This window comes from Carya illinoinensis, chromosome 14 (genome assembly GCF_018687715.1).
Source record: "Carya illinoinensis cultivar Pawnee chromosome 14, C.illinoinensisPawnee_v1, whole genome shotgun sequence".
Taxonomy (NCBI): Eukaryota; Viridiplantae; Streptophyta; class Magnoliopsida; order Fagales; family Juglandaceae; genus Carya; species Carya illinoinensis.
In genome coordinates this window covers 31,554,681-31,577,318 of record NC_056765.1, presented here as the reverse complement: position 1 = coordinate 31,577,318, position 22,638 = coordinate 31,554,681, and the positions used below count along the sequence as shown (strand labels likewise).

Here is a 22,638-nt window from a genome sequence, read left to right as displayed (position 1 = left end):
AGCCACTTACGTATCAGCCAACCCTGTACTACATTCTAGGACCAAACATGTGGACTTAGACTACCACTTTGTCAGAGAAATTGTAGCTGCCAAGACACTCCAGGTGTCTTTTGTTTCAGCAGGGATCAACACACAGACATCCTCACTAAACCACTCTTTACGGCCCGTTTTCAACATCTACGGTCAAGCCTCAACATCACAGCTGTGCCGCTTCACTCGCGGGAGGGTATTAAGGCTATAGAGCCTTCACAACAAGAATCAAAAATAGAAAACAATTCCTCCAGAAAGCATGGCTCAAAAGAATGATTTTTGTACAAGCTCTAGAATATTCTCTGTAACCGTTTAGTACAACTATCATATTTCCATTAGAAGATGTACTCTGTATTGGTCATCAGTTGTCTATAAAAGGATTACTCATTGTGTAAACGAAATCAATGAAAAGAGAGGAATATTTCCAGAATCAGTTGCTTCTGTTTTCCCACTATGGAATTTGTACAAACAGGTAGCATGCACACCTTCCTTCAGTATTTCAATAACTCGGATCAGTCATAGTAAAGGCTCAACTTGGAGGAGCAAGGATATAATAATTCTAGAGCCCAAAACGCCTCAAATTTTGGCATGCATGCATTTACTAGAGTGCAAGTGCAAGTGAGTCAAAGTCCAAATGTCAAGCTTTTGTTAGTGGCAAAAGTAAAGTTTAGGAATTCATGTGCGTGGAGAAGACAATTGTTAGAGAATTTAGTGTTATATATATATACTAGGACAGGATCAACGTTTGCCTAGTTGGTTGAAATGATTGTTTAAAAAAAAAATTATATTTCATAAAAACAATTGATTTCAATTAATAATTTATGGCACGACAACCTTGTACTTGTAGAAACACACTCCGAAGCCAAAAACCACTGCCGCATATCCTCCTCCTGCACGTAGCAACGCCACACTCAAGCCTCTGTTTTCACCTCACCGAAACAGAGTATTGTAGACCACTTGAACCAGTCCCTCGTCCGTTGACCCATACTCTTGAGCCGTCCAACACATAAACGCTGCCTTACCATCAACGAAGGTCCCTATTTTCAAGCACCCAAAATAGAGTTTTGTTCCCCACCATGAGCCACAAAGGCACCGCACACCTCCTTCCCTCTCCACTGCCCAATAAGCCTCTGTTGTACTTGGGTAAGCTTCTCCCGGCCGCCACCAATTCTCTTCCTATATTTCGATCAACCACCATATTGTTCCTCTCCTGGCATAACGCGTTTTCCTCTAAGTTTTAGTTGCCGCCGCCGTTCTCCCTCTCATTGAAGCTTTGTTCCTCCACATGCTTTGCGAGTCGGGTTTAAATGCTTGAACAAGAGGAGTAATAATCATATCCATACAATACATTTTATATTATATTTTATAATATATATTATAAAATAAGAATATTTTTATAAAATTATATTAGTTTTATAAAATGTATTTTAAGCACTTAAAAAGGTTGATATTTTTTAAAAGGGCTTTGCTACACGCAGTCGGGAAACGCAGTCGGCGTGCAGTCGGCTGTACGGAATGAATAAAAAAAAATTATAAAAAAATTATTTTATATTCAGGGGGACCTGCATGAATTATAAAAAGCTATAAAAATATATTTTTTTTTTCATGTAGGTCCTGTATTAATTTTTTTTTCGCAGCCGACTGCACGCCGACTGTATTTCCCGACTGCACAAATCATTTCTGTTTTTAAAATACTATGTTAAAATTTTAGTTAAAAAACTATGATATAAAAATTTTATTTAAATTATTTAATTCAAAAATTTATTTATATTTTTAGTCAATGGTCAACGGTGGTAATAAAAGCTGAGACAACAACATTTTACTAAAGGAAAACACTACTTGCCCTCCCTTTTCCCCTCAAAGTGACTGTCGGTCACAATTTTTTTTTACTTAATAATTAAGAAAATGATTTTAAGTATATTGATATATATATATATTTTATTTTTTAAAAATATTTAAATATATAAAAAAGAATTACCTTGCGGTCAGCTTGAATGATACACTCTAAGCGGTACAGCTTGAATGATACACTCTAAGCGGTAGAGTAGCACCGCTCTTTACAAATTCTCTCTATATATATATATATATTTAACCATGCTTAAATTTAGTATTAACAGTCCCATCCAAACGTAGAGAGAGAGAGAGGCTGTGGACATCACACTACCCTGCAAAAGTTTCAGTAATTTTCCTACCCTTCTTTTTCATTTTGTTTTCTCAGAATCCAAACGCTATGCCTGTTATTTACGAGAAGAAAATAGAGCAGATTGGTGGGTTTTGTTAGAGAGAGTTTGGAGTCTGGACTTTTTTTGATGGGAGAAATTAGAGGGAAAGTGGGTGAGAAAGACGATGGGTTGGAGTTGGGGTTGGGATTAGGATTAGGTTTGGGTTTGGGCTTGGGGCGTGATGGGAGTCGAAGTTCTGTGAAAGTAAGTCCCATGCACAACCCTTCACAGTTGGTGGAAAAACACAAGGGTTCTTGGAATGAGATGTTTCAGTTACCTGGTAAGCTATGGACTTTCATTTTATTTTTCTCTCTATTTTAGTTTATAAGATCTTTTTCTCCCTCATTTTTGTAATTAAGAATCTAATAGATTACAAGATTAATGTTGGTATTAATAGACTGCCTTTTATCTTCTGTCTGAACCAGCTGGTAGATTAATCTGCGAGGTCGATGTTTGAGCATCAGCGGAAAGAGGAGCGAGAGATCAGAGCCAAACAGAGAAGAAAATAAGGCTGAGAGGGCTTCGTGCTCTCGTGAGAGCGACAAGGAAGATGGCAGCTGCGGCGACCCATCAAGAAAGAAACTCAAGCTGTCAAAGGAGCAGTCTTTGGTTCTGGAGGAGACCTTCAAAGAGCACAATACCCTTCGCATCTTATTCCCTCGTTAATCGTTAACAAGAAAAGAGAAGATAACGGAAAAATAAGAAAACTTAACGGAAAACGAGAAAAAATTGTTGCAGTAGTTAAATAGTTACTTATTATAATATTAGGCGAAAGTAAATTGCAATGCACGTTTGCTTAGTTTATATTTAATTTTTTTGGTTAAGAATAAATTTTTTATTAATAAAGACGTAATGTTTTTGATTAATTAAATAACTATTAATGTAATGTTTATGTAATTGATAAATAATTATACGTTGTGATATATTATAAAATAAGACCATTAATAGAATTTATAATATTGTCAAATAATTAATAAGACCATTAATAGAATTTATAACATTGTCCTATAAATAAACATCGCCCATAATTTTATGAAAGCTGTTTGAAATCATTTTGATTTTAGGATGATGATCCAGCATTTTCTTTATCTTACATTGCGTCAATAGAGAGGACATTAAACTGTCTATATTTTTTCTCGTTCGGTTTCTCTGAATCTGCATAGACTTGAATCTTCCAAATTTTTTTTTATAATTTCTCCGCAATGCATTTAACATACGGTCAATTTTCCTACAAAATAAATTTTGAATAAGTTTAGATAATTAATAAAAAAAAAACCCAATTTTTTTGTAATTAATTCATTATAACAAAACTCAACTTTTGAAGAAAAACTAAAGAGATACCTCTCCAGCATGTTCCATCAATTCAACTGCTGAACAACCAAGTGCCTGTTCTGCTACTTCACCAAACACAGTAGCAGCTAGCTTTCCAGTATTATCGTCCAGTTCAACATATGTCCTAACACTTTAAATGCGTTGAATATATTAATTTCAATTTGAATAGTGTTAAATTATGAATTAAATCAGACATCAATTTTAACTTAAATCAGACATGCATTTGTGCTTGCATTGTTTGAATCTATGCCTAATTATAATATACCAATTAGAATGTAAAAGCAAAAAAATAGGTGGATTTGGTAAATAATATTGTTGATAATAATACTGTGTTTGTTTTATATTGATTTCAATTCTAATTACCCATGAGTTGCTTTATGCCTCAATTCTGAAAAACAACATTAATGTTGATGTTTTGTACTCTGTTTTTTGTTATATGTTTTTCTAGTAAGTTTTATGAATTCATGAAACTTAGAGATTGATGTAATGTATAGATAGATTATATATAATATAAATACAGAAAAGGCAGTAAAACTAACCTTTTTAATATATCTTCAAACTTTTGCACCACTGGACTGCTTCACCACACCTATTTTGGTGAAGACATTAATATGTTATTTAATGAAATTAAAAATTCAAAGCACTTCAACTTAGCAGAAATATGAAAAAAGAAAAAATTACAAATAAATAATGTACAATAATAAATGCTAATTATACTAAATCTAAATAGGTGTGCATATAGTTTTACACCTATTTAGTAGTCTAGAGAAATGCCATGCATGCATGTGGTGGCTATCCTGATGTGATATAGAGAATATTAAAAAGATAAAAATAAAAGGCAAAGTAGTGAAGAATATGTGCTAATGCCCTCCTCTTTTTACATCCGTTTTCCTAATTAAGATTGGAATCAACACGACAAGGCCATATATATATAATTATATGTTGCTGGAATATTATTAATAAACCCAGTAAACATGCACGTGCAGTAGCTAGATTTATGCAGTTAAGCTTCATGAGTGTCGACCAATATTATTCATATTTGAAATTAATTTAATATTAATTCCATCATTATTTGGCCATGTATCAAATGTGATCTCATCATGTCAACTAATATAGGTTATGCAGGGCACTTGATGTTTAGTTTAAATGGCAAAAAATAGAGAATTTCAATGGTTTATAAGTAATTATATGCATGATGCATGATATTTATTATTTACTGTTTCTGAATTCCGAAGGGCAAAAAACGTGTGGTGTTAGTAAGTGGACCCACACCCGACACAATGATCGGAAGCCCCACGTAGCTAGCTAGTAAAATACTTACCACTTGAAGTAGCAAAGAAAACTATATTTTCTTTGGAGCATGCAAGGTGGGAGAGGTTTACAAGAAAATGATGTCAGCGAGAGACCATTGCGTTTTCTCACGTGCACACGTACGCATACAACCTTTTTCACCATATAATTACCATATATGAAATTTGAGTAAAACTAAATAGCTGTGAAGCTATATTGTCGTTTTCAAGGTGTTTTACAGCTTGCATGATTTAATATCTTGGCAGGGATATTTTTTCTCACATCAGTTTTACGCCCACATATATTTCTATCCCTCTTCGATTCTGATTTTCCTTCCTCTCCGTCCCCACCTCTCTTTCGATCTCTCTCTCTCTCTCAAACAACTTCATCTTCCGTCCAGATCTCTTTTTTCGTCCCTATATTTTAATGATCTCGATGGCAGACTGTATTTCTTTCTCTAAACCCATTTTCGGCCCTCTATTTTTCATCTTGAGAAGGAGTTAAGAAGTAAGGTAAAAACCTTAACTTATTTTACACCTCTTTCTTTCTCTCCCGCTTAGAAGCTCTTTTTTTTTTTTTTGGTTTCTTGCAAACAACATCCGATCTATATGTGTTCATTTAGATCTTTTAGTTTTCATTTTATTTTTTAGATCCTAGAGCTTCTTATGTTAAACATGGGTTTGCATGTTTTGAGTTTTGTCTTTGGGTTATTTTTTTTTTTTCACATTTTTCGTTTGATCGACTGGATGTTTTTTGGTTCTCATTTTATTTTTTTTAAAATATATAATTTTTGTGGTCGTTTGATGGTTTCTTTCTTTCTTTTTTTTACTTTTGTGGATTTGTGTATTGTGAGTTCTGTGTGTTTGGATTTTTTTATCTTTGAATCCTAAACTAATAATTTGACAAGTCTTGAAATGTTGATCGGCACATGGACTGGGCAGAGACACAATAGGATAAATGCTGCTAATTAAGAATATAATCTGTTGAGAGCATGTATAAATAAGTATTCAAGTCGCTGACTTTTGAGCCAGATTCCAAACATCAAATTCTAATTTGCCAATAATATTATTGATAATAGTGCTATTTTCATGGTTCTACAATCTATCACTATAGGATGAACCATTTCTCCATATACTTTCTGACTTTTTATTACCTCAATTTTTGAGCTTGATTTTATGATTATTTCTGTCACATTTTTCTTCTTATTATTGCTTGACTATAGAGATTAGGTTTTATTTCTTCTTGAGTTTTTGTATAAGTTTTTTAATAAATTCTATAGATCTCTAAGTTTTATGATATTAGTTGTTTAATTTCTTAGAAATATGAACAAACATATCAAATGCATAGATAGACTATATATAATATAAACACACAAAAGGCAGTAAGACTGACCTTTTTAATGTATCTTCAAACCTTTGCATCACTGCACTACTTCACACCTGATTTGAGAGAGACAGAGCAAGGATAAACATGAACAAACATATGTAATGCATAGATAGGCTTATACTATAAACACACAAAAGAAAGTTACTCACTTTTCAATCTTCCTTAAAACCGTAGCACCAATGCACTGAAACTAATAGAAGGTATCAGTCACTTTTCAAATGTTTGCACCACTGCACTGAAAGTAATAGAACGGTTTTCTTAAAACCCATTCAATGCCTCTTGGGTTCCTACGAAATGTCTCCTGGTATTCAAACTTTGAACATGACTATTGCACTGCTTGGCCATTAGGCTGCCTCATCAAGTGATTGAAATTGCTAATTTATCCCTGTCTATACGTATGGACATAAAAAGTAACTTATTATAAATTATAACTTATACTGTATATTAAAAAAATTTATTAAAATTTCTATTACATGTGATTAAAATCTGATTCACATATTTATAATTTATATTCTCCCTTTTTTTGCAGCTTCCATTCTAATGCATGGACAATATTCAAAAATTCAATAGCTGACACACGTACAAAAGGGGAAAAATAAGAGCAAATGGGACTGTAGTTTTTCCAAATTATAACTTATTATAATATTTTTCCATTATAATGTATAGGAAAAGACAATAGTTCCCTGCTTAGAGTCAGTGAATTTAATTTGCCACTGTTTTTCTCCAAAATTTTCAGTTATTATGTAATAGAATTCAAACATACACAAATGGCCACTAACGGATATACTTGTAATTTGGTACTTTTTTTTTTCAGATTTTAAATTATTAGATAATGGGATTCAAGCAGTCAAGATAAATGGCCACAAACGGTGGCTTAATAGCTAATTAAGGAAACAATAAAACTAATATAAATGGCCAAAAACGGTGACTTAATAGATATTTAATGGAAACAATAAAATTAACAGTGAAATAAGATTTTCTGTTAAAACAAAAAATTCCGTTTTATAGATACTTTTTATATATAGAAGATAATAGATATATATGCATCTTATAGTCAAGTGGGAGTGATTTCAAGTGTCTCTTGTTATCTTGATGATGATCAAGTATGTTCTATAAGTTTGACAATTTTCTCTAATAAAATTTTTATTCAAACCTCTAACAATTTGGTATCAAGATCAGCTTCCCAAAACCAACAAATTATGTCTATATTTGTTTGTAGCTCATTCAAGTTTAAGATTTTTTAGGACCGTATGCATAATTAGAGTCCAATTAAAAGTGAGTTTGACCCCCTGAAACTGCTGGAGAAACTACCCATTAATCAGAACTCAATCTAATCTTGCCCAAATGGGCCTTCTTCCCTATTGACCATTGCACCACAAATATTTAGAGCCATCGAAAGGAGGTTCCAAAAGGCCTCCATCTTTAATAAACTGGTTAATTCCTGCTTCATAGAATTTGAACGGTGTACCCCACCAATTTTCTCAACATTCTATCTAATAATGTTAAAGTCCCCAGAAAGAAACTAAGGATTATTCCCCGGATTTAAAGCCAGCAGCTCATCCCACAGACCTCACCTTTGCTGCTAAAAACAACTCGCATAGACAAAAGAAACCAAAACTTTTATATTTCCAGAAGAAAACCAGCCCGATAAAAATTGGTTTGACGTCAACAGCAGATCAAACTGAAAATCTGAATCTTAGAAAAGCCAAACTTTGCCACCCTCTTGAGCATTAGAGCAGAAGTGAGGAAACCTCAAAATCTGAGACAGCTGTTGCATCTTGTTTTCCTCTAGGAAAGGTTCCAAAATCGCCACCACCCTCGGCTTTCTTTGAATCATAATTCTACGTAAATGACTTCGTGATGTACCTAACCCCCGAACAATCCAAGTGAGTAGGTCAATTATCATTAAACACATTTTTCATGGACCTAGTGGTGACACATCGAGTCATCCCATCATTCCCGTTGAGGAAAAAATGAGTTGATTGGTATATTCTTATGAAAACCTGTGTAAAATAGTGTTATAACAAGTGTTGAAGCGAAAAGGCTTGAAGTGTGCTCATCATTGGTCAAAACAGAAGTGTTCGCTCGACCCTTGCTTAACAGGGCGCTCGAGCGAACTCATGCAGAGTTGAATGCTCGACACTTACTCGACACTGAGCTCGAGCGAACTCAGGCAGAGTTGAACACTCGATACTCGCTCGACATTGAGCTTGAGCGAACTTAGACAGATTGTGTCGCTCGACCTTCGCTCGACACTTTTCTCTAGCCAATGTTCTAGATCACTTAAAATTTAGGGTTTTGAAGCGCCTCCTTTGATGAATGCCACGGTTTTGGACACATTTGCCTGGAATGTGCAAACTACAAAAAGGCAAAAGAAAGAGCAAAAATTGCATCCCTAAGTGAGAGTGAGTCGGAGTCAAGTGATTCCTCAGGGAACTCCTCCCCCAAAAAGAAATCTGAATTACATGGCATTCACTATCTCGGTAGATAGCAAAAGTCAATAAAGTGAAAATGTGTCGGAAGATGAGAGCATGTCTGGAAATGAATCTGAATATGAAGATGAGTTGCAAGAAGTATATGAGAAGCTATACAAGGGAAGTGTTAAATTGAGAAAACTCAACAAAGTGCACATTGAAGAGATAGACTTCATTAAACGAGAAAATGAAGAGTTTCAAGGCAAATTAACTGAAGCCATTGTTCTAGCTGATTAGTTTAAAAGGAAGAAGGTGTTTTTGGTAGATGAGTTAAAAACTCAAGAAAGTGAGATAATTTTGTTGAAGGAAAAACTGAAATCCTTCTCCAGCAAGAAACAAAAGTTGGATGAAATTCTAAGCTCTGGAAAGCCCCCTATTGACAAGAGTGGACTAGGATATGATATAGTGAAATCTGAGGCTGCGACCACCTCAAAGGTCTTCCATAAAAATAAGAGGAAAACTGTGTTTGTTCATGAATCAATTGCCAATGGGAAGACTAACCCATCTAACAAGGGCAAGAAATCCTCACATGTCCAAATGGGTGCTTTGTCTCACGTGAAACCAAGAGCTAGAAATGCAAGTCCTATTTGTCACCACTGTGGTAAAGCTAGTCATGTTGTAACGGAGTGTTTTAAGTTGAAAAGATACATCACGTATGAACATACACCTCCTCAAAGCAAAAGTATGCACCCTCCAAAAATGGGTAAACATCTCATAACTGCTCCTAAGTATACCTCATCGTTCAGGAGACAAAGAAATAGCAAAGAAAACTATGTGTGTCATAATTGTGGTAGGGCTGGCCACATCCGACCAAATTGCTATGAGCTTAGGAAGAATCCCATGAGAGATGGAGATAGACAGCCAAAAAGAGGGCATCTGAATCTTTGGAGTCAAGTCATGGCCTTAACTAGACAGAATGAGATGCTAAATGTCAAGCTAGACCAACTATCGACTACCAAAAAGGGTGGTTCTCCAAAAGTTAGAAAGATGTGGGTCAGAACTGGAGAAAGAAACACATGCCATGTGGCACACATTGCTCTAAAGACTAGATACACCTATGTGTGGTATCTTGATAGCGAATGTTCACGTCACATGTCAGGTGATAGAAGTCTATTTAAAACTGTTGAGGAGTACAAGTGTGGAACAATAACTTTTGGAGATGGTACAAAAGCTTATATAATTGGAAGGAGAGAAATTGAAATACCTGGACTACCCGTCTTGAGGGAAGTGCTGTTTGTTGATGGATTAAAAGAAAATCTCCTCAGTATAAGTCAAATGTGTGATAATAGTGCTGAAGTTCGTTTCTCAAAAGAAATATGCATTGTTTCAGATAATGATGGAAACTGTATGATGCACGGAACTAGGACATCTGACAATTGTTATGGCATCACCCCTAGTTTTTAGTATAGTTGCAATAATGCTAAGAGTGAGGCTACAGACCTGTGGCACCAAAGACTTGGACATGTGAATCATAAAAATCTATCCAAGATTGCCAAGAAAGAGATGGTGGTAGGAATGCTTGAGCTGGGTAAAGTGGAGACTCATGTGTGTGGGTCATGTCAATTGGGAAAATAGGTTAGAACAGCTCACAAGAAAACAACGACTATCCTAAGCGAACAACCATTGGAGTTATTGCACATTGATCTTATGGGACCCTCTAGAACTGAAAGCCTGGGGGGAAAGAAATACATACTGGTAATGGTAGATGACTTTACCAGATATTCATGGGTAGAGTTTCTGAGAGAGAAAGTTGAAGCTCCTAATGTAATTAGAACCTTGTGCAAGAAGCTTCAAAATGAGCAAGGAAAGGTAATAGTCAAAATTATGACCGATCATGGAAGAGAGTTTGACAATTCAAATCTTGAAAGTTTCTGTGATGAAGAGGGCATCAGTCAAGAATTTTCTGCCCCTATCACCCCACAACAAAATGGAGTGGTCGAAAGAAAGAACAGAGTTATTCAAGAAATGGCTCGAGTCATGATACATAGTAAGAATGTTCCTACCCACTTATGGGGAAAAGCTATGAACACAGCGTGCCATATTGTGAATAGAGTTTGTCCAAGACCAAGCACTTCCAAAACACCGTATGAACTGTGGATAGGAAAGAAACCAAGTGTGAAATACTTCAGGGTGTTCGGAAGCAAATGCTACAGTTTGAGAGATAGGGAAAACTTGGCTAAGTTTGACCCTAAAAGTGATGAAGGGATTTTTCTCGGATATTCTAGAAACAGCCATGCTTATAGATGCTACAATCTGTGCACCAGAACTGTAATAGAGTCTATAAATGTGGTAGTGAATGATGCTCCTGGAGAGAAATTGAACAAGGATGAGCCATCTCACTCACCAAGTGAAACTGAAATAGAAGATGTTGATGCACTAAAAGAAAATTTGGAGTCCTCTTCAAATATAAAGGTGAGTAGCCAAAATGAGCCTTCTTCGAGAGTAAAGTTGAATCATTCTCAAGAAAACATTATAGGAAACCTAGATGAAGGGATGAGACTAAGAAGGAAAGTGATAAATCAATTGGTCCACTCAAGCTACATCTCACAAATTGAACCAAAAAGGGTCGAAGAAGCCTTAAATGACTAAAATTGGTTGAATACGATGCATTACGAAATAAATCAATTTGTGAGGAACAATGTGTGGTACTTGGTGCCAAGACCAGAAAGTCACAATGTGGTACGCACAAAATGGATCTTCAAGAATAAGTCAGATGAGAATGGAACAATAGTGCTAAATAAAGCAAGATTAGTTGCTCAAGGGTATGCTCAGATGGAAGGAATAGACTTCGATGAGACCTTCGCTCCGGTTGCCAGACTTGAATCAATCCGGATATTGTTGAGCATTGCTTGTGACATGTGTTTTAAGCTCTATCAAATGAATGTCAAGAGTGCCTTTCTGAATGGAATTCTCCAAGAAGAAGTTTACGTTGAACAACCAAAGGGTTTAAATGATCCAAAATATCCTAATCATGTCTACAGGTTGAAGAAAGCCCTTTATGGTCTGAAACAGGCTCCCAGAGCTTGGTATGAAAGACAAACTGCGTATTTAGAAAACTGCAAGTTTATGAGAGGGAGTGTTGACAGGACATTGTTCATCAGAAAAGATGAAGAAGACATAACAGTTGCTCAAATCTATGTGGATGACATTGTATTTGGATCTTCCATTGACACTCTGGCTCTTGAGTTTGCTGATGAAATGAAAAATGAATTTAAGATGAGCATGATAGGTGAACTAACCTTTTTCTTAGGACTCTAGGTAAAACAGTTGAATGATGGGCTGTTCATTATCTTATCACAAAATTTGGATTAGATGGCAAAAGCCATGCCAGAACCCCCATGAGCACTAGTGTTAAGCTTAGCACTAATGTGTCATGCAAGAATGTTGAGCAATCCTTGTATAGGAGCATGATTGGGAGTTTGTTGTATCTCACTGCAAGTAGACCAGACATTGCCTTTAGTGTTGGGGTTTGCGCTAGATTTCAAGCCAATCCAAAAGAATCACATTTGGTAGCTGTCAAACGCATACTTCATTATGTGAATGCGACAGTTAACTATGGGATTTGGTATTCTAGAGACTCTAATACTGAACTTGCAGGCTATTCAGATGCTGATTGGACAGGTAATGCAGATGATAGGAAAAGCACCTCTGGTGGGTGTTTCTATGTTGGGACAAACCTGGTAGCCTGGATGAGTAAGAAGCAAAACTCAATTTCCATGTCCACGGCTAAGGCTGAATATATTACTGCAGGGACTTGTTGCACGCAATTGTTGTGGATGAAGCAAATGTTATGTGACTATGGCATTTCCCAAGGTGTGATGAGCGTCTATTATGACAATACTAGTGCTATAAACATTTCGAAAAATCCTGTCCAACACTTTAGGACCAAGCACATTGACATTAGACATCATCTTATTCGGGAACTTATGGAAACACATGTTGTGACTCTTGAGTATTTTCCCACTGAACATCAACTAGCCGACCTTTTTACCAAACCCTTGGATGGGATTCGGTTTGAATTACTTAGAAAGGCTATTGGTATTTGTGCTTTGACATGAGCACTGAAACATGCATTACATGCTTTACATGCATTTTTTTGTTGTTGTTTGTTGTTGTTGTTTATTTTGTGTTTGTTAGTTGTCTAGTTTCATTTTTTTTGATTGCTACCTATACATGCGATCCATGGTTGTGAGTTTGATGGTAGTGCGGTCTTTTCTAAAAATCTAGATACTTGTGTCTTTTGAGATTTGTATCATATACCTATGACTTACAAAGGTTTTGAACATGGGTATCTATTGTAATCTATGACTAGCATCACACACTTCACTCCCAGCTCGGTCAATCGACATTTCACCACTTGTGAGTTTTGGGGAGGCAATCAAAGGTGTTAGGAAGCTCTACGTGCACAACAGAATTGACCACGGGCTAGACGACCTCATCATGGTTCTCGCATGCAAATATCAAAAAGAAAAGAAAAGATGTTGATGTTATAAAAAAGAAAAAGAAAAAGAAAAAAAGGGTAAACAGAATAAGTTTTCTGTTTCTTGAACATACTGAAACAAGTATTAAAACAGAAAGATTCAGGTCCTAGCAGCATTGGGTTTGACTTTCTATGTCTTGGAAGAGCTTCCCATGCATTTATGGTTTCTTGTTTAGCCCAACCCCGCTCACGATTTCTAGTTGAAATTTCTTGATTGAGCAAGGACCGTTATAAACACGCTTATCTATATTACTTATGATACTTTGTTTTATTACCTACGTGTTTTGTGAGAATATGATGTTCCTCTACATTTGATATGTATTTATGGTTTGAAAATTGAATTCCCTAGTGTTTTTCAAAGCCATGTGAGTGTTGTGTGTTTTAAACTGGGCAAAAATGCAAATTCTGGAGGTCTCGCTTGACACACTGCTCGACCTCACTCGAGCGAAAACCGCTCGATATGCCACTCGAGGGTTTAAATTCGCTTGAGCGAATGACTATTATAAAAACCCATGCGCCTCTCGAGTTCCTTTTTGAATGGTCTCTTCCCATTTTTTCCCCTTATGCTCGTTTGGCTCTTCTCCTCTGCTCTCCGTGTGTTTTCTTTTGTTCTTCTTCACGAAAACACTTTGAAATCACGGTAAGAACCTTTCTCTTTTGTTAACTTGGATTGATGAAGTTATTTTGGGTGAATTTTTTTTTCTTTGCATATGGGTTTCGGTTTGGGCATTTTGGAGTGAAATTCGTGTAAATCTTCAACTCTTTTGGTTTGTTGAAACTCCTTTGAGTGATGGTTGTTTGATTGGTTGTTTTTAGGAGGCTCTTGAAACTCCCAAGGGGTTTTGCCCGAGTTTCTCACTTGGATGCACTCCAAGTGTTTGGTGAAATGCCTCAATGAAGTTTGGCTTCTCATTTTCATCATGCATTGGCATAACATTATTCCCATACTCATTTCATGCCTATCCTAGTGTTATGTTGGATTGTATTGGAGTGCTTGGGTCTTAAAAGCAATTGTGAAGCTATGTCATTAGCTTGGCATGCACATGGGTCATTTTGGACTAGGCATGGACCATTGTTTTGAAAAATGGAGACTGGGACATATTTTTTGGTTTGGTGTGTTTGGTACTCACCTTTAGCAATGGATCTCTAAAACCCAAGTTTGACTCAGCACACACATGGATTTTTTTTTTTTTTAAACATGCACATTTGACATTTAGGCATGTATAGGGGCATGGGTCTTGCATTGTTTTTTTTTTTTTTTTTTTTTTTTTTTTTTTTTTTTTTTTTTTTAAAAAAAAAAACCCCAACCGTGACTTAGTTGGGATGCAAAATTGTTTTGTGTGTCTTTTTCATTAGCATGGTTGGTTGGCATAGTTGTGTTAGCATGATTGGCATGGTTAGTTTAGCATGTTCACCACATGCTTGCTGAAATGCCCGTATAGACATCAATCACTTTAGGGAGGTCAAGCTTTGGTTTTTATCATCATCTTGCAATTGACATATTAGACATGCATTCATCAGGTCTTCACATTATCTTTAGTGTTGTCTAACGTCACTGACTCTATTTTCAGCCAAAAGCCATGTCTCGATGTGTTCGTCCTCGCCACAATGCCCCTGCACCCGCTCAAGCCCATTTCCATAATGCACGGGCACAAGAGCTAGATACTTTGAACTTCTCTCATCGTACTCCTATAGTCGAGCGTGACATCTCTCTAGGTGAGCTTACTGAGACCATGATTCCTCGCATCTTTGAGTCTCGCTAGTGGCAGGCCTTGACCACTGGTCATCCCACTCCTTCTGTGGAGTTGGTTCAGGAGTTTTACTCCAACATTCATGCCATCTCTGATGATGGCTCTTTTAAGGTTAGTCTCTTGAACATTCTCTTCCTGGTTACTCCGGGTATGATAGCAGAACTGCTAAATGCCCCTCGTGTGTCCCACCCAGTGTATCCCTATACATGGACATCTCCTCCCAGTCCACAAGTCATTGCTGGATGTCTTTGTGGTCGGTCTAGTAATTGGGAAGGAAAGTCCCCTCTCTTGACTATACTTTTTACACCTGACTATCTAATTCTTAGTAGGATTGTTCTCACTAATCTATATCCTACTGGTCATCTGAGTGATGTGGGTCTTGACCGCGTCACTCTTCTATATGCTTTGATCAATGGTGTCTCCATTGATCTAGGGAGTCTTCTGTGTCAGGTCATTCTTAAGGCTTTTCAGTCCTCCAAAACACAGACTGGTTTGCCGTTTGCTTGTCTAATCACTCGATTAGCCCTCTCCCAGTTAGTTGCTTTTCTTCCACAGGAGCCTAGAATTTCACTTAAGGCTCCTATTGGTCGTAGGACTGTACAACTTAGTCGTGCTCACACCACCCCTCACCCTCTCCTTGTTGAGCATCCTCTCGCTCCGTCCTCTCAGCCTTCGAGCTCTCGGCCATCCAGTTCTCAGCCGTCTAGCTCAGCACCCAGTTCGACCGAGCCAAGCTTTTAGCAGGTTCTTGAGTACCTAGCCTACCTTGATGCCCGGTTCGATACTCTAGATGCTACAGTTCATAACCTAGATGTTAAAGTTGATAACCTGCAGCAGCTTGTGACCCAACGCTTCAACGACATTGAAGAGCAACTTAATGATGATGATGAGGATGGTGGCAATCCTGCAGATGGTGATAATTGAGACCTTTTGCTAGTTTTGACAGAAAGGGGGAGTAGTACAGTACTAATTTAGGGGGAGCTTAGCACTAATTCAGGGGGAGTGTTAGTTGTCAGTAACACAGTGTTAGCAACACAATGTTTTGGGAACATCAGCTTTTGGTTTTATCTTTTGGTTTTATATCTCATGTTAGCTACTGTTGATTGACTAGTTGTTCTTGAACTCAGTTTCTAATTAATTGCTTGATGAAATATTTATTTTCTAAAACCTGTACTTGTCATGTCTATTCATGAATTATGGTTTGTGATTTGCAAACAATATTTTGTGCATATGTGTATGGGTATGTTTAACCGTTTGCTAAGTGTGTGCAGAAATATTTCAACGTGTTTAAGAATATGAATCTAGTGATGGGTGTGCTAGGATTAGGTCATATGTATAGGTTAGAGGTTTTGTCGCAGAAATGCCAAAGGGGGAGATTGTTAAGGGAAAAATGAGTTGATTGACATATTCTTGTGAAAACCTGTGTAAAATAGTGTTGTAACAAGTGTTGAAGCGAAAAGGCTTGAAGTGTGCTCATCATTGGTCAAAACAGACGGGCTTGCTCGACCCTCGCTCAATAGGGTGCTCGAGCAAACTCAGGCTGAATTAAACGCTCGACACTGAGCTCGAGCGAACTCAGGCAGAGTTGAACGCTCGATACTCGCTCGACATTGAGCTCGAGTGAACTCAGACAGATTGTGTCGCTCGACCTTCACTCGAGCCAATGTTCTAGATCACTTAAAATTTAGGGTTTTGAAGCGCCTTCTTTGATTGGGACTATAAATAGAATAGCTTCTCTTCTATTCTAAGCGTGGAGAATCAGAGCAAAATCCCTAAGGGCCTCCAAGAACTTTTTAGAGGAACCTCTCCCCCACTTGGTTGATTCTCTCTTGGATAAACACATCTCCACTGCACCACACTCAAAATCAACTTTTATATGAGTCCATTGAAGTGGACATATTTGTTGGCCGGAAGAGTCCGGAGCTGCTGTTGATGCAGAGATCGAGAGGTTCTCGTGGAAGCTATAGAAAGGTCGGAGTTCGGACACTAAATGCTTGTAGAGATCGAGTGGGTCACTTGTGGTGTTGCAAGCCAATTTTAGCTACTACAAAGGTTTTGTGAGTGTTTCTAAATTGGTTGTAACAAACTTATTTTATATAGTGGATTTGAGGTGGTGTCTTACACCCGTAGTGGTTTTAGATTTTGAAGATGTTCTTCAAATGAATTTCCACTCCGTGATCAAGATCATGTGTTAATTATTTGTGTTATTTGATTTATTTATTAACTGCTTGTTTAACTGTTTTTCAAAAGACCACAAAAATTGGAGTACGCCTATTCACCCCCCCTCTAGGTATAGTGATTGGTAGAACCACTGCTTTTTCAATTCCTTTACTCTTGTTCTAACAAATTTGATTGGGACAATTCTAGATCAGATTCATACCTCTTCTTCGAGTCTTCTTCTACATCCTCATGATTTTTAGTATCAGAGTTAACCAACTCCACATTAGGGGTGTTATTTTTTTTTTGCCTCGAACATTTCATCTACCACCGGCTGAGTCACCACCCAAAGTTTGTACTTCATTAATTCATCAGCCAGTTTCAAAGCACTCCGATGGGAGTTGAGTTGATCCTCTAGCCAGTGATAAGCCACATCTTCCTTCGTGGGACATTCCTTTTCCATTACTATCCTGTTCACAGAGGTCTCCTGCAAATTGTTCTCCAAACTACTTCCTTCATTAAATTCCTCAGCTTCCACTACACTTCCCAACATATTTGCATAGAGAGAATATCCTTTGAAGATAAGAACCTGAAACTCGCGAATTTGTTTCAATTTGAGTTCCTATCTCTTCTTCTTGTCCTCCCTCGCATTCTCTTCCATAGAATCATTGTTTGTTTTGTTAACCTGGTGCCAGTTCTTCTTTTTATCACGTGGCTTCTTCACTACCTCACGCTCCATTTCGGACTCTTTGGATCATCTTCAAGGGCAGGTATGAACCGAATACCCTTGAACATGACAGTCATTGCAAAAGGCCGGTAGGGTTTAAAATATGACCTCTTGATAACAACTATTACGATCTCCTGAGGAGCCGATCCAAAAACCATGCCACATAGGCTTAGATATATCCATCTCAACGCAAATCCAGGCTCCCTCTAGCCTAGAGACATATGCTGTTGCATTGTCCCGATCCTTTGCCAAAAATCTTAAGCATTGAAGTCTAGTGGCAAGCCAGGAAGAAACATCTAAACAGGAACCAAGGTTGGCTCTTTTTTCTCATCATATAATGGTGTCCATTGAAAAATATGATAGGGCACCCCATTGATGTCAAAAAAATCACGAGCCAAAGCAGTGCAACAATCCTTCTCAAAAATCATTCTAACCATCACTAACGACGGAGTACGCATACCTCCTACCACGAGCTAGTTCTGTAAGCCCCATCTACGCTTGATGAAGTAACGAATATGATCCAATGATGGCTGCTTACGTAGGAATTTCAAAACCACGGTACGTCGTAAAGGAGCTGCCGATCGAGCAATCTTCTCATGGTTGAAGTGAAAAACCATCTCACCTTCAGAAAATGAGGGTTGTCTCATGTTGATTTCAACTTCCGGAATAGGTTTGGGGGCCTCCAAAACGATATCAAAATAAAGGTGGTGTACCATCGAATCTTTGGCTGCCGGCAGGGCCACAGGCTCAGTCATGGCAGATGCCCTAGAGAAAGCAACAAAAGAGTTTTGGTTACGCACATTTCAAACTCTCTCTCTCTCTCTCTCAACATTGAGCTTATAAATAATCATGATGTTTACATGTTGAGATGAGATGTGAACATTCTTCAATCCAAACGAGGCCTAAGTATTCCTCGTATAAATAGTTTATTTATCTTCTACTTGGCCAAAGAAAAATTAAGAGAAAATAAAAGATGCCCAAACAGAAACTTGTGATGGTGACAATAAAAAGGTAAACCCTTTGAACCAAGAAGAAAAAAAGTGCCTTTCAAAAAAAAAAAAAAAAAGGATCAGCATGAAAATTTTCCTTTGGAGTGAAAAGAATAATTAGGTCAACATGGCAAGTACTTCATAAGCTTAAAGCACCAAATAATGGAATATCCACAGCACAACAAATGCTGATTTATTTAATTTTTTGCCAACCCAACAAAGTAACTATAAGATACGCTGGTAGTAACTTGCACTCAAAAATGTTGATTTTCCCTCATTTTCAAAGACATTACAACAAGGGTAATGATACCCTTACTATTCTCTTACTACCCATTTGCTACTTTATAGTGTATTTGAAATTTTTATTTTTTTATTTTTTTAAGTAGTTTTTTAACATCTTTAGTCATTAAGAAAAAATTAAAAAAAATATATAGAATTTCATTAATAGTTACTTCTTCAACTATTAAGTAAATTTTTTTTAAAATAAAAATAAAAAAGAATAGTAAAAGGGTGGTAGTAAGGTAGTAAGCCTGTCATTATTCTTACAACAATGTCATGTCTTCCACTTCAGAACTTCCTTTCAAATATACATTTTTCCCTTAAACAGAGGTAGAAACAAGTTATAATTTTACAACCACCTGCTCAAGCAAAATAACACGTAATTGGCATAGAATCCATTCCAATTATTCTCATTTGGGGAGAAGAGAAAAGAAAAAAAAAAACACTAGTTCTGGAAATTAAATACAAATTTTTATTTTGTAATGCACATTAAACTTATAAACACTAGCAGAAAGAAGAAGACAAAAAGAATTTCATGAACAAGTACTGTTTCAGAATAAAAAGATATCCAGAAGTTGGTCCACACAACTTGGAGCACAACGTATGAGAAAACAAAGAAAAAGCCTTTTTGGCAAATGGTAACTACTAAGGAGGTACCTGAAAATTTAAATAATATGCACACGTCGATTGGTTCCAGTCGAGTCGGGGCATGTTGGTTCAGGATTTTAAAGTTTAAGATCCTGAAAATTTTTGCATATCTCTCCAAATAGTAGATAAAATCAGTCCACTGAGTTCACTCGCCTAATATTGATATCTCTCCATGTCATCTCTCCAATATGAGAAATATATCGACGATGGAAATCTGAATTTGAATCTGAAGATCCAGAACAGCGGAAAAGGAGCAATGCTATTAAAGAAATTTGAATTAGCACCATCATCTGGACATACTAAATGCACCCCGCATTCTTTCACTTCTATTAATTCATCAAAATATTCAAATGAAATCTTAATGTGCCTCCTCCGTATATCCAAAAAACCACCGGTATATACACCCATAATCCAATTGGCTTCATTAAACAGTTGTCAAAGAGAGGAGGCATAAAGTCATATTCAAAAGAACATTCCTCCCAAGCTTCTTCTTCATCCCTCTCAAAGCATAAATTAAGATGCACCATTGAAAAATTATCAATCTGTTCCTTGAACAACGAAGAAATTCAAGTATCTTCGTCAAGGGGAAATAATTTATCTGAATCAAAAACAAAAAAGAAAGCACACCCCATGTGACACCCCCAATTCCCACGTACGGACACGTAGAAATCGAAGCGTCGGGATGATGACAACACGGGTCACCATCTTATCGCCAAGTGTCAAGTGTGTGTACATGCAACAAGTGTACCATAAAAACACGCAACGGATAATAAAAGTCTTATAACTAAGTACCAGAATTTTTTGTTTAATACAAACCCGTTTAAAACATACATAATAAAATATTACAAGTCACAAATATCGTTTCAAAAGCAAACTGCAAGTCATAAAAACTCCAAATCAAAACTCTGGCGGAGCCGCCTCCTCGGGCTCAGCCTCCTCCTCCTCCTCGACATCTGCATCAAAATCTACGGTATCAAAATGGTGCCGTAGGTAAGTAACATTCCAAATGCCACAAGATAAAAACATATTAAACTCAAACAATATGCATGAAAGAATGCCAAATGCACATATCCCATAAATCCACATTTTTCCACGCACGCCAAAAAAATCTCATTTTGGCCCAAAACATATCCTTTAAACAAAGCATTGTCATTATCCCAGATAATGACCCAAACCAAGAAAACCACCATTTTTCCAAAAAATGGATCACAACAACCTCAAGTAAAACCTCGCCATTTTTCCAGAAAATGGCCCGTATCCAATATCCAAAACCCGTTCCAATTATCGCATGCACCATGATCTCCCCTAGGGATCATCCGCACACTCTAACTCCTGTGCCACACCGCAGGTAACGACTACGCGTGCGACACCTAAACGAGCGATGTCCAGTCTCGCGCCCAGCGCTTACCTGGACCAGGCCATCCTCTAGTCCCCGCCAGCCTAGGAACCACAGAGTCGACACGACAGCGTTACCGTATCGTGCGATCCGGTCGTCGCCCAGCGACAACCCAGGAGATGTCACTCAGTATTATCTACTCCCGAGTGACCAGAGGAGCTCTACCGAGATAATACCCCATCCCGACTTGGGGTCGTGATACACATGCACCCGAAAATCCATTTACACAAATAAAACCAGTTTTTCTCAATTTAATACATGCACATGAATGCACCATGCAATGCACACCTCCAGACACAATTCATCAACAAATCACAACATCAACAACAACCAAACAACTCCGTCCTCAAATCCATCTGACCCCCGACTCCTCGGACTCAGTCTGGAATAACCAACCAGTCAATGATTTATTGTAAAAGCAATAATATATTTAAAAATAAATTAGAGTTTGGAAAATACTTACAGCGCTATATGGTAATTTTCGAAGGATCAAGGAACTGCAAACGGTGGAGAAAAAGCAATGTAACAGTGTAAAATACATTGTGGCCGTGGGTTGTAAAATACCCACTTTCAAATGGGGACAAACCAAGACTTAGGATTGATAGGGAATGGCCTAGAGGTATTTATGAAGCTAGTGGAAGTGAGAGTTGGCCGTGGGTGGCGGTGGAAGGCTAAAAAGCTCAAAACGGAAAGTGGGTTGGTTGAGCTTCACCGATGACGGATCGGAGCTGGGGTTGGGTGGGTTAGGTAGCTGGGATGTCGATGATGATGTGGTGAAGAAATGGTGGCCAACGGCGGAAGCACGGCGGCGCGGGGAGCACAAAACCGTGCAGCTTGGGTGGTGTTCGTGGTGGTTAACGGCGGCGTTTGGGGGGCTGAAAATGAGGAGTGAGGTTGCTGGTGGGTGGGGAAGAAAATGGATGCAACGGCGACGGCAAAGGGTGGCGCATGGTGGAGTTGGAAGGAAAGGGTGCTGCGACTTCCAACCGTGCGTGGCGGCTAACGGCTGCACGGGTTGGCCTGAAAATTGAGGGAGGTGATCACTGGCCGGAGGGGAGTCGATCGGTGGGGGCGGTGCACTGCACGGCAGGCTGACGGCGGCGGTCTGGGCGGCACGAAAAACGGACGGAGAGGGAGGGGGAGGGGGAGGGGGCTGGGTCGCGCGGGAGAGAAGCAGGGAAAAAGAAAGGAAAAAGAAAGAAAAGGAAGAAAAAGAGAAAAGAAAAAGAAAAAGAGAAAAAGAAAAAAGGAAAAGAAAGAAGTGAGATCCAGAAATTGATCCAACGAAAACAATCTTAAAAACTATAAAACGACTAAATTAATTTAAACACCACATCAAGCTAAAATATAATAAATAACTAGTAAAACTAACAACTAAATTTTAAATCCAAAAACAAACTAAAATAAATTATACAGCAATTTAAAATCAAAACGATAATTAATATTAAGAAAGCTCCACAAAACAAATATTACAACT

General features: G+C 37.6%; 1 protein-coding gene across 1 annotated transcript; it reads left to right on the top strand.

Moving 5' to 3' along the window:
* The first annotated feature begins 2,339 nt into the window (after positions 1-2,339).
* On the top strand, positions 2,340-2,918 carry LOC122293839 (homeobox-leucine zipper protein ATHB-4-like). The gene is made up of 2 exons (XM_043102288.1): positions 2,340-2,532; positions 2,698-2,918. Exons 1-2 carry the CDS (start codon positions 2,340-2,342, stop codon positions 2,916-2,918), a joined length of 414 nt encoding a protein of 137 aa, XP_042958222.1.
* Positions 2,919-22,638: the final 19,720 nt, after the last annotated feature.

Coding starts and splice junctions, on each gene's coding strand:
- LOC122293839 (XM_043102288.1), top strand. CDS start 2,340: ATGGGAGAAATTAGAGGGAAAGTGGGTGAGAAAGACGATGGGTTGGAG. Junction 2,533..2,697: donor TGAGATGTTTCAGTTACCTG/GTAAGCTATGGA, acceptor TTAATCTGCGAG/GTCGATGTTTGAGCATCAGC.